The sequence below is a fragment of the Zootermopsis nevadensis genome, unplaced genomic scaffold (assembly GCF_977971745.1).
Source record: "Zootermopsis nevadensis isolate Lab colony 2312 unplaced genomic scaffold, Znev_1.0 Znev_ptg000003l, whole genome shotgun sequence".
Classification (NCBI taxonomy): Eukaryota; Metazoa; Arthropoda; class Insecta; order Blattodea; family Termopsidae; genus Zootermopsis; species Zootermopsis nevadensis.
In genome coordinates, this window is record NW_028259135.1 from 16,514,034 (window position 1) to 16,534,228 (window position 20,195).

The following is a 20,195-nucleotide window of genomic DNA, read 5'->3' on the forward strand; positions in this document are numbered from 1 at the left end:
CCTCAAGGCCAAGGTCAAACAACTTCAGTTCTAAAGATATTCTCTCTCACGTTGTCGTGCGACGTTCTCATCGATTTACAGTTCCGGGTGCCTGATGCTTCAACTTTATCTCAACTTTGCTCTTAAAGTGGGATAGTATCATTTCGATGCACAGTTTTACTTTCGTGGCAACAAATATTCCTTTAACCATTTCTTTCAATCCTGGGGACACATCACAAAAAATGTCGCTGGATGTTAGTCACAATATCGCAATTCCACAAGTATTTATTCATTAAAGTAATTCACAGTGAATCTCTCTGCCTGTTTAATGATGTATACTGCCTTATTTCAATTTGGTACGCAATAGAAACCCGGTTAAATTAAATAATATTTGAAAGGAGAATTTCGTTCAAACAAAATAAGCAAGTTTATAGGTTAAATTTTCTGGATGCACAAAAAGTGGAGGACAAGCGAAAAGGAATTTAATAACAGTATAAAATAACGACTGTAATAAATAATAAATCCATTTCCTGCTCCTAACACTGAAATAAAAACAAAGCTCATCCAAATGTATTTATTTTTGTAAAATGTGATATGGGATTAATATATATATATACATACACACATACATTTCAATTATCATTGTACCGATATCGATTTACGCCGAGAAGATCGGGACGCATCTGTTCACAAGTTCTCAAAATGAAATTACTATTCGATTAAAATTCATCCTCTAACATTTACGTAGAGCTGGTAATTTATCATTACACCCGTGTAATCATCTTTCCACCGCCGCTCCGTACTTATCTATCACCGCCCAACGAGGTTTGCGATTGCCCTGGCCAAGTATCACATTCTCGTACCCTCGGCCCAAAGTTAGGGCTTTTCCTCTGACAAGGCTCTTGGCTGGTCTCTTAAAGATTGTTTAATTATTTATATTATTAATGTAATTGCAAAGAAATCTTAATCGACTTGGTAAATCAGCAATGAACTGTTATACAGTCATCCTGATTTGCGCTGTGTAATCTTGTACAAATTTACCGACGTTTCAGAGCTGCTTACTGCCACCATCATCAGAGCGAATCACTGTCAAACCAGAAGACAGCCATCTTCGTACTGGTTCAGTATAACTTTGCATTGATCTAATTGGAGTGAGACATAAACGTTTTCTTAGAAGAATGGTTTTGTAACGACAGATAAGAAAACCTACAATTATTTCCGTAGTAATTAAACTTCGCAGCAATATATTTATTTCTGAAAACATGTCCCGCACTTCACGGGGACATTTCTGACAACAAGCTGTAAAAGAATGATGAAACTGCACGAGTTTCTTACTCTGATAGTCTTACGTATATTCGCGTTGACCAAAGAAGAAACTGTTACCTCTGCGTGTTTTAGTCATATCTTGGTTCGTGGGTTCAAGGTTGTACACTTCTAGACGCTGTCTTCGAAATGAGAATGACAGTTTACGTCCGAGGGCTGAGTCACACGTCCCAAGTTCTTCAGATGGAGTTGCGCATTTGATTCCGTCTCCCCCTTACTCCTTAGCTACTCCATCAAGTTGCATGTAATCCGCTCAGTTGTAAGGAAGTAGTGGTACAGTGTTGGTTGCTTTCAATTCTGCGCAAAATTCTGCGTACTTCGTCAGCAATAACAAGATGGTGTGTCATAATGCTGCTAATTTTTACTGCCAAGATGTAAGAAACTTAACCTTATATACAATTTATTTTTGCTGTGGAAATCAAGTCACACGATTATGCTTCGTAACTGAGGGGATTTTTTACGCAGAGTTCGCATACTCTCTTGTAATGGTGTGTCTCAAAACAAATCACGTGTTAGCCACGGAGGGCTGTTACTTAATTCCGTTGTATTGAAGCCCTTGTTTTCCTGCTTTAACCTTACTCTGTTCAAGCACTGTGTACACATTTTGTTGGCAGTGTGATATACTTCTGTTTACGACAGGAATCTGCCTTTCCAGATGAATTCCAGGAAGTACAGTACCGAACAAAACTATACAAACGGGAAACATTTTGTTTTTCATTTACGTCTGCACTCTTAAATGTCTTAGTTTTTTGGAGAACATTTTACATTTCTTTCTAATCTTCGCGATTCGTATGTATAATCTTTTTTAAAATCTTGTAACTCTGTACTTTGCCCACAGAGTGTATTTACGGATTTCATATATTTTTTTAGAATAAACAGCAGTTATTTCTTTAAACTGCATTAAGTAACTGATCTTTGTAATATAAAAGTTCTGTTTTCTTTTCGGTAAGGACTTCATATTTCAAACAGATAAACGAATTCCTTTTTTACTCATGTCACTAACAAGTACAACAATAGCAATGCAGTCAGTTTTAGTTGTGTATTAATTACAAAACGTTTTTTATGTCAATTCGTAATCATTTAAAAACGATCATTCTCATCATATCAGTGTTTTAAGATACGTTACACTCCTAATATAATTAAGGAGAGAGATACAAAGTTCTCACGGCGGCGAGTATGAAGGCGACAGCCTTCTGGAATACTACATTTTGAAGTCTCGTAAAAATTTACCATCGCCCTGAAGATAAAGGCGGTAATAACGTTTGAAACGTCGGTAAACTTCTACGAGACCTCACGGTGCAATATTGCAGGTGGCTGTCATCTTCCGTCTTCGCGGAGGTTTTTCATTGCAATATAAATAACAGAAAATTGTGTTCGTATTGTGAAATACGAAATGTTAAAAGTTTCTTTCTTGACTCTTCAGTGTGTTGGCCGGGGAAGGGGGAATCTTTTCTGAGGGAAGTGTTTCATCTTCTCGGTTATGATCCTCTTTGGTGGGCTAAGTCTTTAGCTAGCCCTGAGCTCAGTGAATCTAGAGTTTCCCCGGCGCTGTGTATCGTCCGCTGCTTGAGCTGGGCTTGTCGGCAGCACTGCACAATCTCGAACAGTTCCCTGCAAGCACTGGGCTAGCTAAGAACCTAACAGTGGGTTTAGGTAGGGAATTATATCATTGTCATTCGAGTAAGACAGCTCGTCAAACCAAATTCATTAATTTGTCCCCTCCATGTTATTTATTTTCAAAGTGAACATGTGATACTTGAAGTTATTGTTTATGGAATGGTGTTGTGATACAATGTAATGATAATTACAAATGTGTTTCACAAAAAAGAATGTTTCCCACTTTGGAAGGATGTTCGTAAACGTATGAATGGTTAAACAGGTCCGTCGTGTATGAAGGAATTTCTCAAATTGAATAATGACACAAGAGCGACATATTGTTAAGACGTTGCTCTCTTCAGGCAATCATGTCACTGTGTCACTAAAGGAAAATGTAGAGCGAATTTCGTGCACTTAAACGTCCCTCCGCCCCCCCTGTTATCTGTACCAGTGACTCATTTCACCAGGGTCTAGTATTGATTTAGTCCTCCACTGTACTAAGGGGAGAGCCCTCCCCCAGCAAGTAAAATTGCACAGGCTATTCATATATTGGACACAAGCCATATTCATTAAAATATTGCAACAAATATTACGTCATTGATTCAAGAGTTACATAAAGAGTTTCGAAATTATATAAATATTTAAATCAGCATGTGATTCTCACGTGGTTAAATTTCGTTTGGCAGACATTTTAATCGTTTGAAATAGATTACATTATTAGCGGATGAAGGCACTACGTAATTATTTAACTTTTTCTTTTGTTATCAGCTGTTGTGATACTCTCTCATTCTTTTCTGAAGCTTCAAATTAAGTACTTGATCGTAACAACATTAATTTATTTACTGTGGCATTGACCTTAACATGAAAAACAGTTGAAGTGACGACAGCAAGCAAGTGATGAAAGTGTTTGTGTAAGTGATGCGTTTCCGTCGTGTTGTGATGTGCACTACAAATATGATGATGGCCAATTTCAGTGCAGTTCTTCGATATAAATACTTGTTTGAAAACAGTGCATTGAGGTATTGATGCATCAGGAAATGGTTGTGTCGTAGAACTTAAAACTTACAGCTCTTAAAACAAGTTTGTAACTCGTAGCATCTTATGACAGCAGTCCACAAAGTGATTATGAAGTGTAGTAATCGAAGCGTTTTGTGAAATCACGTGGGAAATGTGAAAAAAAAACAGTAAATATTCTTGTGAAAATTGTTCAGAATTGTAAGAAACAAAGAGTTGTGTTGGCGGCCTACGTGGTAACAGCACTGCGACGCACCAAACTGAAACATCGATACTGAACAACGATTGCAAACATCGGAATTATATGGTTTAAAATCTTCAAGAGTTCAAAGTAATAGTGCAATATCGACGGTAAAAATCGCGGTTCCAGTTCTCGACTTCTCCTACAACTCGCTGTCGTAAACATTTGGTTCCCATTCAGCGATCTGCCCCCTTCCTGTTGCCCTCACAGGTTCGGTGGGCATGCTACCATGTCGGATGGGAAGGCGAAGAGGCCCCGAGAACACCCTGAACCTCCTCCAGCGCACAGTTCATCATTTGCGTCAGGTAGGATGAACTTCTTATGCTGTAGTTAGTAACACTTTCAATGTCGCGAACGAGATGTCTCGTCACTTTTCTGAATACTTAAGCCAATAACGTCTGTGTTTAACAGTGGCAGGGAAAGAGAACTTCTGCTGTGGTTTTGTTCCTTAAGCCGAGTAATTTGTGACTCTTTATCAACAAAAGTCATGTCGAAGTTGCGATGGATTTTTAGAAACTAAATTGACAATTTTTGCTAAATAAAATTTAGCAATGAAACGGTTCAATTGTTTGTACCGTTCTTATGCAGCGTTTTATAACATAATCGATTGTCACCCTTATATTTAAATTAAAAGTACGTTGTTCTTTTAAGTGTTAGGTCCAATTTCAGAAGTTCTGTACACAACTTTAAGTTCCTTGTTGTCATAGATTCAACACAAGTTGAATGATATTAAATGCTGTTCTACTGTGCTTTTACAGTCATTAGCGACTGTGTATTTGCTTATCAAGCGATCTTCCAGCAAGTATATATATAAAGCTTTAATTTAGAAACTACCTACTTTGCTAAAAACATTAGCTTGTTGTAAGGAATGTCTGTGTTCCTGAAATGTGTGTAAAAATTACATTGTATTTTGTTTTGAAAAATAATGTTTTCGGATGCTTCACTGTTTCGTTATCAACACATAAAACCATGTATGTATTCGAATATGTCGTGGCCCCATTACCGATATCGGAACAGTGAGACGTTTCTCAATTAAACACTCGGATGTGTTACACAAAAAAGATAAATATTACATTAGGGATATTTAATAGAGAGAGAAAACAGTTATTTATAAGACGGGCTTTTATTATTTCCTACCAACAAAGAAATGTGACACTTTAACCAAAATCTTTGATGTACGACGAAAGGAAAGTTCGTTGTTCGGTTGCAACGTATTATTTAACTAACAAATATAAGGGGAATACAGAATAAATCTGTGATTGTCGTTAACTTGGAAGGTAATCTAAGGTAAATATTGTTTGCTGTTGGGTTACATTCATGTTCCTTCCGTTAGCGTATGATATAATTCAGTGTTTCTGCTGTTATGAATATAAAATTTAATTCAATGTGATTATGGTATTTTATCCCTCTAATATCTTGCTTTAGACGGATTTCTTCACATATTCACCAGTTCGAACATTTCATATCCTTGATTGGTTTATTAGTCGATTGATTGATCGATTCTTGCGTCATTTAAGGACGTGTCTCATATTCTAACCTTACTTTATTTACGCTAAGTAATTTGTAGGTATTTATTTGAACATTAAGTTGCTTCCTTTATGATTAATATTATATTTATTTATTTCGACCACATTTCCCGATGAAATGTCACTTTTAGTGGGCCACGACATTGTATTATCATTATTGCATTTCAAGTTATCCCGGCTGCGAGTACGAAGATGGCTGTCTTCTGGGTTTTAGTGCACTGTAGTCTGGTAGAAGTTTATGATTACGAAAAATCTGTATATATATATATATATATATATATATATATATATATATATGAAAAAGTACAGTGCGTTCAGTGGTGAAGTTGAACACAACTCTCACTTCCCGGTTGGAACTGCCTGACTCAGCGTCAACAATGTACAAGGTTTCCCCGACACAAGTCACGTATCACTCCATGAAAACAATAACATCGCAAAAGAAAATCTCAGTACTATTACCGCGTTTAGTGAATGTTTGTTAAACCTATAGAAATACATTCTAGACTTCAATGACAAATGACACGCTGAACGAGAAACGCGCTCAGTGTACCGGGGATAGCCCCATAAAGAAATCAGTCTAATCTCCTGGACTGCACAACTTTTAGGGTATTTAACTTCCTTTAATCTGTAGACGCATAATTAAATTAGATCACTTCAACCGTCCAGCCCACATGTCCGATTAGTCATTATTAACATTCTTTTTCATCTCACGCGTTAAGGGAACGATTCTAAATAAACTACGATTTCCGTTATTAATTCTTAAGATGACACTAAGATACGTTCGTAAAAGCAATAAATCATTCAGGCACCTTCGTCCCTCCTTCCGTCTTCAACAAAACCTGTTGGCTTCTCAGTCGCAGAGTCATGCGGGTAGCTTGTTGCAGGTGGTATAATGTTAGTGGCATTATTCTAATACCATTAGGGGGTTCGATTCTGTTTGTGTTCCAAGTGTTATCGCATGTTGCAGGTAGCCGTTCGAATCGAATCCCAGCTCCTCCCGCCCCTCGTTGTACCCCTGAAACGACTATCGCCTACGCCCCAGACCCCAGAACCTGGTCACGCCAGTCAGCAGTCTCTCTCATGCAGTAATTATCAGTACATGATAACTGCGTGTTTACTTAATTGGGCAATTAAACCTAATGGACGATGAAGATCACTGTCTTCGGGGGATGTTGGGACGTTTAAGAGGCGCTTGCTCCGAACATCCCAGAAGACATGTTTGGCGTCTTGAGAACCTGAAATCTCACAAGGTGTTATCACCCTCGACACGCTCATTCTCAGATAATTCTCATACAAAAACTATCCGTGACAGAGCTTGCTATATATATATATATATTGGTTTAAACTGGCTAGTAATTGTCTTTAGAGTCACTGAAAGTTACTCTGTTCAATGACGTGACCAGATGAAGTGGGAATACACTTGAATCAAATCCATGTTCTTTTTTAAAAAGAAATTGGGGTTCTCTTTGTAAAACCAGGGAAGGGCAAAGTAGTTCATAATAAAAATACTGCGAAAAGTAGACACTGTCCCATTTCTTGCCCCTTAATTCCCTCCTCCAAAATAGTGTGCGTTTCCTTGTAATAACTCGTGTATCCGTCCTTCAGCATTTTCCAGTTCATCGTTCGTAACCATGCCACTATTCGATGCAAAACTTATGGAGTAGGAAAACGTCTTTAAATAAGATTTTCCACGGCAGTGAGGATGATGTTGTTCTGGATTTTGGCACCGTGTAGATTCGTGGGCCCTGAAGACAATACTTTGAAAAGTTTGCATCTGTCTACGAGTCTACTACACAGCGTCTTTAAATAATCTAAGACTCACTCCTTAGGATGTTAGAATGGTTTTTGTCCTTGCATAAAACGCGTCACGGTTGCAGATTTTTCTGATGCCATGGATCAGAGTTCTTGAGAACTTTTTCATTGGTCAAATTTTCTAATCTGCACATATTCATGACGCATTGTGACCCCTGTGACTGTCCACAAGCCTTACAACAAGCACGTGGGACATTGCAGTGCAGAAACAGAGTGTTTGGGCGTTCACCTGCCCGGACTTCATGAGTTGTGATGTGCATCAAGGCTACGACACATGGATTTAGTGCGAAGACAACTTTAATGGATTGAGTTACCACAGTTTGGCTACTCGACTCGAGTAAATAAGCGCTTGAACATCTACTGGATCTAGTAACTCGTCTTCGAAGTAAGCCCTTGTGAACGAGGCCTTATAATCAGAACTGGGTCGTCGTCCCATTGGTTAACAAATCGAATGAACTGCACAGCCGTTAACATCATTAGCAATCATAACAAATTACTTCATGGGCCAATAAGACAAAACCAATTCCGATAATCAATTACAAATACTACAGTACGCCGTTAAACGAAGCCGGATGGATGGTATAATTGAATCGCGGAGATAAACAAGCAGTCGACAAGAATGGTCGACTACGGAAGGCGTGTTCTTCCTGCTCTGATAACTGACATGAAACTGCGTCCAATGCGCTACATCGATTTCACAGAGAACCGAGCTCTGTGGGACCTGATACATAAACGTTGTTTTGTTGTGTTGTGTTGTACTCGCTAGCTGGCTGACTGGGTAGGTGGGCTCCTGTGTTGTATTGCGGGGGGGGGGGGGCTGCACCCGGCCCCCTCTATCACCAGCCCTGTGCAATCTGCCCGTGTCAAATGCTTCCACAACCTTTCATCTGCCGGAGTATACACCGAGGGTGGGGGGGCTTTAGTTTAGCAGGTGGGAGGGGATAAATAGAGAGAGAGAGAGAGAATCGTACTGACAGAGACAAGGATTAACATGGTGGAATTTATTGATTACTCTGAAGTTCGGCTGATTAGTTTGTTTTGTTTTGATTATCGAAAATGTTCACACAGAACAAATTATTGAAACTGGTAAGACCATGGCATTTGCGAGACATAGGCAGAAATTCGTTTGTGCTTAAAGGTGGTTTGATTACTAAATATGGTTGTCTCTTGGTGTGGGGTTGAGTTTGAGAGTTGAAGGTAAATCTATAAATAACTCGCAATGAAGTTGTCAGCCGCTGTCGTTGGAGGCGGAGACTCCCAGAAACTTTTCCGTCAAAGATACAGCTGGTGACGCGAGATTCTTCAGATCCGCGAAAGCTTCCAGTCATGGAGCAGAGTCGTAGACAAATTGCCAATTAAAAGATCGGTTTTGTGTACAAATCTAACGGTGTAACTGGTAACTGAAAGTGAACATAATGTAGAGGCCTGAAGATAATACAGCGAGTTTCGAAACATGTGGCTATAGAATATAATTATAACAAACTGTTACGTACATTGAAACTAATACCAGTTATTGAATCTTATAGTTGTTCAACTAGTCAAGAAATCCCACTTTCATGGAACTGGAAGATTTATTATCGTCACTGGGACTGACTCATGCTGTCATGCAGTCTCAAGGTCAGGAATATGTGGAATTGCAGCAAAACTCATTCCGTAAGTCTGTTTGGCCTGGTGCTTAGTTTAGAATGGATACCCCGAGTATGGGCGTGAAACATCGTCTCCTACGTTGAGGAAGAACGTAATTGCAGCTGTTTAAAAGCACAGGAAAATGTTTCGACGAAAGAAGTACACGCAGACATAAGGAGTCCTCGTATGCCTGTACACGTAGCAGTATTTTGTTGGGAAACATCTTGTAAAACAATGAATATGGTCGATCATGGAGGTAGCAGGCACCTCTAGAACATCCCAGAAGACAGTCATAACTAAAACTACGTATTATGTTGTGGTTTGTGTATTTACACTTTCTTCGTCATCTGGACATGGAGTTATCTTCTGTCATTGGCTTCGGCGATGTCAAAGGACCAAATATGCAGATAAGACATTCAACTGAAACCATTCCACGCGTGTCAGAGCTCCACGTTTGAGTTATTGGACGCAGTTTGAGGAAATGGCATCTCTGCAGTGACCTCCAGCAGGTTAGAACAGGCTTTAATAGAAGCACATAATTCATGTCAGTATTTGATAATCCCCACTCCTCCCACACACACACACTTTCTGAAAAACCTCCTTCCCTGCCGTCCTCTACCTGCTGAAACTTACACTTTCCTCGTACAAGGACAATTGAATGTGCAGAAAACTTATAATACTGACTAATGTCTACTTAGAGAACCCGCGGTTTTGAACATGAAATGAGAATTGTCAGTGTTGAAACTCCAGTAAACCAGTGCTCGGGTTAGGATTTTTGTTGTTGCGATGGGGTGAGGTTGTGTCTCTAACGGCCCTTTGTCCACCCCTCAGATATACGAGTGAATATGGAACAGCGGTGGAATGGCACTGGCAGGGAAAACCTGTCCCAGTGCCGCTTTGTACACAAATCCCACACGAACTGACCTGGCAATGAACCAGGGCCTCCCTGTATAGTTTGGTCAGCAAAGTGACTAGCTAGATGTCCGAGGTTCAGTTCCCTACTCGGGCAGGGATATCTTTGCTACCATGTTTAAGCCGGGCCTAGAACTCGCCCGGTCCCTTAAAAGTGGATTCGTTGTGCGGCCGAACTACCAAGGAGCAAATGTTTCCCACCCGACTCGAACAGAAACCTTCGGTTCCGACCCTCCACCCCGCTTGGCAGTATTAGGCTACCAAGATAACCTAATCTCTGAAAATACGTGAAAGGAAAAATGCTTTTATGATAAAACGTGGTTTGAAAATAACACATTTTATGATTGCACACACAGACGACAAAGAACAGACAGCGAAGCAGTTTTTATCATTTTATTGATTCACCGACGCTGTTTAAACTTCATTTGTTACTTACTGTAACTCTGAATGAGTTAGAAAGGTGAGACGGTCGAGGTATTTTCAGAATTCTGTCGCGGCAAGTGTTGGAGTTATTGAAGTTAACAAGTTAGAGAACGTGGGTTAGGCAGAGGGTAGCAACTCTCGCACGCTCGCTCAGATATTGCCTCCAGATTTTCAGTGTGTGTACGAATGCTGCCTTATGAAATGACTTTAAGTTGTTATAGCAGGCGGTCTTTCGAATGGTGCCAGGACCTTCAGATTTGTCTGAGGCCAATGACCTTTGTGTGGCCTAGGATACTTCTTGGCGATCCCAGGCCCTCGTACAAATTTCCCGTTATTCTTTTTCGATTCTAACCAAACCTGGAATGTGCATGATGATGTTCTGGGGTTTGGCGCCGTATAGGCTCGTCGGCAGTTCCAAGCATTTCGGAGAAACATACTGTCTCCATCTTCAGGGATGAACTTGGCTGTATCCAGTGTCGAGATTAAGAATGGCTAGAATCTTGTCTCCGAGTCTCTTATACGCGACCATGACACGTGCGCAAACAACTCGGCATGTGGGTGACGTCACAATCTTAGGAAACTGATAGCCGTTCAGTTCGTCATGGAAAACGCATTTGGCCGCGAGAAGTGAACCTCTTGAATAAAATGACTTGACAGTGGACTCAACTGCAAGACTTGAACTTCTGCGATCGATGTTTTCAGCAAGGCGTGGTCAAAACTTCCGCTCGTAACGGTCGCCCATATCCACACCTTCCCTGTATTTTGCTTCGTAACCGCGTGGACGACAGTAACCTGAAGAGAGCAGTAGAATCTGAGACGGGACTGGTGATGCGCGTTGACGTAGTGGGAGGGCTGGGGTGACACTGAAACTGGGCGATGTCAATTGGAGACGCCAGACAGCAGCTTCCGTCCCGCTAGCATGGAAGGCCAAGAAGGCAATCCGACCACCAGACGAGCGCTTCTGGCTAATAACGTTTCTGTTTTTAAACTTTGCCCAAAACGCTAAAGTAATAATGGGAGTGCCAGTTGTAATCCACAGGTGGCAGATATTGATCCTGTTGAGTGGCCACCAGCATGGCGTCAAATACTGGCAACTACTTGAAAGAAAATACAAAATATGATGCATTTTCCTTTTACATTACTTCTTTCCCTTTTAAATGTCATCGTCTATACTTTTTAAAGCTAAAGAACGAGTCTGTCAGTACTGAACGGGGAACAAGAAGTTGAAGATTTCTGTCTTCTGGGTTGTTGCGCTGTGTAGTCTGGTAGAAGTTTACCAACGTTTCAGAGGTCCTACTGCCTCCGTCATCAGAGTATAAAGATTTCTGTCTTCTGGGTTGTTGCGCTGTGTAGTCTGGTAGAAGTTTACCAACGTTTCAGAGGTCCTACTGCCTCCGTCATCAGAGTATGAAGATTTCTGTCTTCTGGGTTGTTGCGCTGTGTAGTCTGGTCGATGTTAACCAACGTTTCAGAGGTCATACTGCCTCCGTCATCAGGGCGATGAGTATGAAGATTTCTGTCTTCTGGGTTGTTGCGCTGTGTAGTCTGGTCGATGTTAACCGACGTTTCAGAGGTCATACTGCCTCCGTCATCAGGGCGATGAGTATGAAGATTTCTGTCTTCTGGGTTGTTGCGCTGTGTAGCTGGTCGATGTTAACCGACGTTTCAGAGGTCATACTGCCTCCGTCATCAGGGCGATCGCAACAACCCAGAAGACAGAAATCTTCGTACTCACCGCTGTGAAAACCTCAAATCTTACATGAAGAAGAAGTTGGTGTTGGCTCAGCGACTTTGTATTGACTTTACACTGCGACTCTGTCTTCAAGACACCCTATCCCAACAAGAACGATGTTAATTCCTTCTTCCTAGACGTGGTCTGTTGCTTCGGCAATCCTTTAACTTCGATTATACCTCCACCATCAGGGTGACGAGTCATTCTCATCGTCCTGATGATGAATACAGCAGGTACATCTGAATCATCGGTCAGTTTATACGAGACTACTGGGCGCTGTATCCCAGAAGACCGTTATCTTCATACTCCCGGTCGTGAGAACTTGAATAACTAACTGGTGTCATCTGGGGGTGGAAGAAGGACTCGTTAGAAGCCCAGTTCGAGAGCGATGTGGTCTCACCTCATCTCAAGAATAACAATAAGTCTTAGCAAGAATCAACTTTCAGTTTGTAAACAGCAGAAGTCCATAGTTTAAAGTGGGACACACACACAGAAAGCTTAAATTTTTTTACAGAATAATGAAAAGAGGTTAAATAAAATTAGGCTTTCCTGTGAAAGAGTGCTTGGTCTCAGTTTTCAAAAACAACAGTAAAACATAATTGAAACCAGACAACTTCATTTCACAAACTTCGTACGCAATGGTTTGAAAATAATTGAGTACTTTTGTTATAGAATTTACTGACTCTGAACTATGAATAGACCAATATTTTTACATTTTATCCTCATCGGTTTGACCCAACTTTATTCTGCTAAATTTTTACATTACGTACATATTTCTTTGCGATTCGCGACTTCATTTACCGAATATGAAAGTGTCACTTTTTGTTTCTTTCCTCGTTCCTTTTCATTTTCCCCGTGCCAATTTTTAAATCTGTGTTTCAACAAATGTCTTCCTTTCATAGCCACTAAACGTAATAATTTTATCCCAATTGATAAAGAGCCCTACACAGTAGTATTTTAAAGAGATACGTTCTTTTTAATCATAAATGTGTTATTTAAGCTCGCTGGGTTTATGTAAAAGCCTTGTTTTGGATTATAAACTTATCGTACCTTTTATGCCAGAACGTAAAAAAGGTAGAGGACAGATTGAGGGGTGGGAGTAGCAGTGCTGGAGCTCCGCTGGAAATGTTAACATATAGAAAATGTTATTAGATAATCAGGTACACTCGTATACAGTGCCATCAGGACAGCTAGGCGCTAAAGAGCGCTTATTGCCACTGAAGCCAGATAAAACTCGTGTGTTTATAAAATATGTTCGAAAGCTGGCTCCCCTGGGGATTTGGAACATGAAGGTACTATTATTGTTAATTCGCTGTAAAAATTAATAGTTGTTTTGAAGTTAGGAACACAGTTTGGATCTGACGGTGTAGTTTAACAAATGAAAGTTAGTGATTGACGAAATTTATCAAGTCCGTATTAACAACTTGTCATGAACCAATCAGTAATTTAAAAAAAGTAGTGTTTTTAACACAGCGGAGAGTGAAACGTTACTTTAAAACAAGTTTTAACATCTTCAAATTTTACGAAACTAAGAGAATATTAATAAGATAGTGTAATTGCGTCATATTGTGAATATTATAACAATTATTCGTTTTAATCCGTCTGATCACAATATATTAATTTAAAATTTTAAATTTTAAAATTAAGATAATAAAATATCATTCATGTTCCATATCGATTGATCGATTTACATTTCGGAACATTTACACACCTATTCGAAGACACTAGTACTTCTGAACATATCGGGACACTCACTCCTACATCTTTGGCCGATATGTACATCTAATAACATTTAAGAAAACAACACCTTCGCCCAAAATGAAATGAAACATCACCAAAAAACTACAGAAATCATAATTGAGTTTTAAGTTCTTAGATATATTTTACACCTGATGATGGTTTTATAAAAACTGAAACATGTCGTGTAAATGTTCCGAAATGTAAATCGATCAATCGATACGGAACATGAATGATATTTTATTATCTTAATTATAAAATTTTAAATTAATATATTGTGATCAGACGGATTAAAACGAATAAGAGAATATTAAGTTCACTCAATGATTGGCGTTACTCAGTTGTTTGCTTTTACATTACATGTTTAAACATAAATGTTATAATATATAAAACTGTAATTTTGTGTCTTGTTTTGTGTGAGCGAGAAATTTGTTTTGTCGTCCTAAGGGAAGTACATAAATTGTGGGTGTTTGAGAGTACGTATTGTGGAGGGTCCAGACCATAGGCGGTCTTATCAACCAACCCGCTACGCTGGTTCAACCATGATCGTATTGCGGCGAGAATGATCTTCACTAGGAAACTGACAGCTGACAAAGTGTTCGTTTCTTATCCAAAGTATGTGTATGTAATAAGACTCCGTAATCAATTTGTAAACAATTTTATATAAAGCAATAGTAAGGGACTGCACTTAAGGCTCTTGTAGTTAAATGCCGGACCGCTGGCTAGAGGTCAGTAAACAACCGGAAGGTCTTGCGACTGGCTACGTCGGTCAGTGTTTGCCGCGGTTTTCCTTTATCTTAGACCAAATACTGAGTTTTGCCCATGCCTCTCAACACTGACATCAACCCAACCCCCCCCCCCCCCACATTTTAACATCAAAATTTCACTAAATGTCGCCCTCCTAAGGTTAATATCAAAATTTAGAATTGATCAAGAAGACAGTATCGCCCTGGAGAACTTTTCTAATCTCTTCAGCTTAAACACTTCAACCTACCCGTACCAGGAGGAGGAACGGGCAGTGCCTAGTAGCCCTCATAGCCGTAAATTTATGTCATACTCCGCCGTTAAACGTAGTGTTTCACACTGATCTCCCACATTCTAAGGGTTATGAGGAGAATACTTGAGCCTGCGAGACAGGAAGCAACGAGGGAGTGGAGAAGAATACAGTACGAGGAGCTTAATAACTTTTACATTTCGTCAAATGTTATTCGGGTGATCAAATCTGAGAGGATGAGATGGGCGGAACACAGAAGAGACAAGAAATGCGAACCAAATTTTCATTACGATATTCTGAAGGGAAGATGCGACTTGGAGATGCAACTGAAGAATCTTACTAAAGTCGATCTTAAAGAAACAGTATATGAGCACGTGGAATGGATTCATCTGGCTCAGGATAGGGAGTAGTGGCGGTCTCCTGTGAGCACGGTAATAAATCTTCCCGCTTCGTGAGTGGCGAGGAATTTCTCGGCTGTTTGAGAGTCGATTGCTCTGCTCCATGGAGTCTGGTTTTTGGATGATCCAAACTGTGGAGCGGTTCTGTAACCCCGAGAGTAAGCAGGAAAATCAGTGCTGCGTATTATAAAGCACTATTTCGTAAATAAAATAATCTCTTGTTTATAATATTTCGTTTTTGATAACATAGTAACTCAGTAAAGCTGGGACAACAGATCGCCTTTCTCTTGACAGCTAAAACGTGCATGTAAAATTGTTTTGGCCTTCGTCTAAATTATTAAATAGTAAAACTACAGTGTTTCGGAAGCTTTATTCGGTTCCCGTCTTCAGGTAGAAAAGTGTAAAAGAAGACGGAAGACCCATCTATTGCGCCCCCTGGTTTCTCTAGCCTATGACCTGGTCTGTTGTAGTTATTTTATTTTATAATTTGGACAACGGACAAAGCCCATAATAATATTTTGTGTGTTATACAACACAGCATTATCAGACTCTTTCAGACTTCGACTGAAAGGTGTAATTTGAAATCAGTTTGTTTTAGTATGCCCGTTTTAGTTTCCTGTAAAAGTCCACAAATACTTTAAAATGATTTGTAAGTTGGAATTGTTACGTCTACTTTTCGATAAGCGTCGAAATATTAGAAAATGTAAATCGGTTTTTTTTTCATCGCTAATCGAACTGATCGTATGATGGATAGGCGAAACAGTAAGTACATAACGGTTTGAGTGGTAAATGTCAGGGACATGACCACTTTTGAAGTCGATAATGGTAATACTGATATCATGAAGTTGTTCATGTACTTAATTAAACGTCACACCACGAAGGCGTATGGAGCGGTGTTTTACCCACACTCAACGTGGCATTATTTGGAAATGTGTTTTCAGTTTTGCGCTCCGGCCTCTTTAACACTGGGAAAGAACCCTGTAGCCCATTGCATATGAGGTTGGGTGCACGACAGAGCGGGTATGTAGGTGAACGTGAATAGAAAATATCTGTCCCTGCCGGTATTCGAATCGCTGTCTTTCAGGACAAAACCAGTCATTTTTCTATCTAACTTCTCCATTTAAAACGGTAATTAACAATATTTTAATTTAACAGAGATAAGTGTACATGTGAATGTTTATGCATTTTCGTAATTTCGGGACGAGAATGTCATGCAAGTAAGAAGATAAGAAGACGGCTGTCTTCTGGGTTGTTGTGCCGTTGATGGAGGCAGCAAGGACCTCTAAAACGTCGGTAAAATTCTACCATACTACACGGCGCAACAACCCAGAAGACGGGCACCAACCATTTTGTTGATAGACTCGGTAACGTTGTTAGACAATGTGAATGTTGTTAACAACAACTGAGGGAAAGGAGAGTGAAGTTGCGTTAACCAAGCAAGAGACGCGTCCGTCCGTCGTGCAGGAAGATACGAGACTCCGAAATAACCTTGACAGTCAGCATTCCTACTGTACTGATTGCAGCATAATTCTAAGGATCAGAGTTTGAAACTGCCTTTCTTGCTAGTAAATATTTAGACATTTGGGTTTCTGGTCGCACAAAAGCGATTTAACTCCAATAACTCAACGTCCGTTATAATAAAATCTTACAACTGTACAAGTGAAAGCTTCACCTGACAGTGAAATAAAACTTAGGTTAAACTAAAGACCTTGATAATATAGCAGTTGTGGTTATTTATGTACTTAAAATCGTTAACTTTTGCTTTTATTGTGTTTGGTAAATGTTTAATCACAGGAAAGTTCACGTAGTTCTTAAAGTAAAATGGAATTAACAATTTACAAGTCTACCTCGATTTCAAAACTTTTCGACTTGCGTTCAAAGACTCTCTCATTTAAAACTGCTCTGTACAATAAAGCAGAGGTTTCCTAAGCCGCTGTCGCCATGATTGTTGAAATTCATTAGGGTTGTAACGTAACAGTACGACAAGCGAAAATGCTAATATTATTTAAAATTATACCCATGTCTTTAATTTTGCTTATGTGTGTAACAAATATTTATATTCCAATGTAAGGCCTGTGGGAAGTGATATTTTCCGATTTTTTAATAGAATCGCTTGAGGAAGGATCCCAGGCCGCACGTTTGTCAGTGCGGCGCGTCGATTGTATCAGAGAAATCAGCGCCATGTTGAATAAAACACTGCATATGTCTACTAGAAGCCCGTACTTGCCATCCGAAAAGCTCAAACGAATACGTACACCAGGTTTTATTTCATACATTATAAATAAATGTCATTTGATTGGGACAGACACAGAAGATGCATCATCCATGATAGAAACCAGTAAGGCGAACCTCTGATGTTGCTTCATTTGGAAAACACCTTGTGAAATGTTAATCATGTGATGTGGTTTTACGACCGAAGATTGGACTTGGTTCATTAATATAAAACTCTTTAGACTGTTTAATCTTTTTTTGTCGCAATCGTTAAATGAATTCTGGATGGTATGCAATTATTTGTTTGCCGATATCATATTTTACTGCTGATTTATAACATCCACACTTTTGCCATGTACTAAACACGAAGCCCGGCTTCGTGTTTGAGCAGTTAACATTCGTGCGTAGTGTTCGGTAGCCATATCAAATTATTTGTGATTTTTCGTCGAAAAATAACATCGGCGAAGCGCTGAAATGTTTTGATTTTCTCAGTTACCTCCCACATTTGGGAGCCATTGCATAGACAGCGTTCGCTGAGATTCCTTCTTCTGAAATACTAAGAGACGTCTTGGAAACTCAAACACCAAGCATTTTAAAGAGTTCTAACGATACTGTTTTTTCTGGACTTGATCCATAATTCAGTATTCTAAAACAAGATCACTGAGATTAGCCCAACGGAAAAGGTATTTTCTCCTGAAGACGGGACCAGAAGCAGCTCCCGAAACATTGTAGTCTTGTTATAAAATATTGAACTATCTTCTGCATGTAAATTGCAGCTGTAAAGAACTGAATTATCAACCAGATTTAAAGTTCTGAAAGGGTTATTCATTGCCCGGCGTCCTGAAACTAGGAAGAATTATGCCAGGTACTTTGTTGATGTCTGTTCCCACATGAAGCTGTTTTCATGGTCCACTTGTAACATGTTCTATGGCGGTCGGTATCTCTTTATGACCCAGACAGGGGACCCACTAACAAAGGCGTGACGTCACAATCAATACCTCCCCCTCTTTCGAATGGCAACCCCCAACCCCACGCAGTTCGCTCTCCCAGTCTGTTTGTCTGCTGGGGTGTTGCTACAAAGAACTCACTATCAAATTTAGCCATGTCCAGAACAGTTGCTACTGTCAGAATTCTTTGCCCGGATTTTTATTTTTTGAGGGGGGGAAGGAGTAAAGTGGATGGGGGTGGAGGGAGGTAAAAAAGAACTGTTGAGATACCATGATTTTTTTGAACACCGAAATAATTTTTTACTATCACCCACTCCTTTTAGACACATTTTTTTTATTAAATACCGTTTTAAAGGTCTTTGTGTAATTAGCATGTTTGTAGCATGTTTTGTCTACAAGAGAGGTCTGTGTGATTTTTTACGTGCATGTTTTGACAGGTTTTAACGTAAAACAATAATCCCCTTTGTTAATTTTAGACGTGAGATGTTTTCTTTTATGCAGTTAACAAATCCATGTTTTGTAATAATAGGTAAATTGAAGGAATAAATATGTGCACTTTTTGTGTTCTCCTTCCTGAATTTGCGTGTGTTTACATATTCGTTTGTGTTCTGTAATACTGTCATTCAGTTATTCAAACACGCACACGTGACATAACTTAACAAAGAACTTAGGACTGTGATGTGTATTAAGAGACATGATGTGTGACATGTCTTTTGACACTTATACTCTTTGAAGTATTATTATTTTGAAACAAAAAATGAAATTATATTGATGAATGTAAAGGCCGAAAGGAATCTCTGCCGTCGATGTTACAAATTTGTATTCCCGTTTTTAAACGTATGAATGCTGTCACTAACAAAAACATCTCGGAATGAAATCAGAATGGCCCTAGATTTCATTTTTAATATCTTATCTCCCTCTTGTGTAAATATCTGTAACTCCATGGAACATATTCTCTCTTTAGAAACTAATAGTTTCCCAGCTGGTCAACACATTTCATATATTTTGTGGAACCCAAAGGATTATTATCGTGTTTACAAGAACCCACTACTCGACCCTAACGTGTGCCTGATGAATCAAATCTACGCCCACATTTTACTTCCATATATAATTTCGCCTCCCTTCATGTTTCCCGACTAAAATTCTGTGTGTGTATATACAAAAAAGCCTTGTTTCATTTCATTTCTGTAATAGAACTCCCCATATTTCATATCAAACTGTATGCAAACAAAAAGTAACTTGTTTCGAATCTGGAATATGCATGGAGAAAAATTCAGTATGACACGCAACGCTCCACGGATGTTGTTAAAACTAAAATTCCTTTATTCATCGCTATTCTATCATAACTGCCTATAACGTACCAAAATTATTATAATAAAAAATGGAAAGTCAAAACAATGGCAGTTGAGATTTTGGTATAGAATGAAAATTTTCGTGGGGCCTAGTACCCTACAGTCAAGGTATTTGGCGACTGTGCCGCTAGGACTAGAAAACGTGGCAGCCATCGCAGTGATCGTGCAAAGCCAAAAAGCGGTACAGTCCTGCCAAGACATCATCCAAATATCCTCACTGTATTTACGATTTTCCAGTTATTATTCCCGCAACTGGGATGTTTTCTATCAACTTTATGATCACACGACGTTTTAGGATAACCAGTCGCCTAGTGTGCGTAATATTCTGATATCTTTTTGTTGGACTCAGTCGGCTGATCTACGTAATAATTC

The 20,195-nt window shown here is 39.4% G+C and overlaps 1 protein-coding gene across 7 annotated transcripts in view; it reads left to right on the forward strand.

The window, feature by feature from the left end:
- wge (BAH domain and coiled-coil containing protein winged eye) overlaps positions 1-20,195 on the forward strand; it is a 281,527-nt gene that overhangs the window by 24,504 nt on the left and 236,828 nt on the right. For 4 of the 7 annotated variants that reach the window (XM_087359113.1, XM_087359128.1, XM_087359125.1 and 1 more), the window contains exons 1-2: positions 1,570-1,676; positions 3,667-4,458. The exons of 1 other annotated variant lie outside the window; for it this stretch is intronic. In XM_087359113.1, the coding sequence (XP_087215239.1) occupies positions 4,383-4,458 (76 nt within the window). In that variant the 5' untranslated portion in view covers positions 1,570-1,676; positions 3,667-4,382. Of the gene's footprint in view, positions 1-1,569; positions 1,677-2,832; positions 4,459-20,195 lie in introns of those variants that run through there. 2 more of the 7 variants (XM_087359121.1, XM_087359117.1) reach the window with 2 other exon arrangements.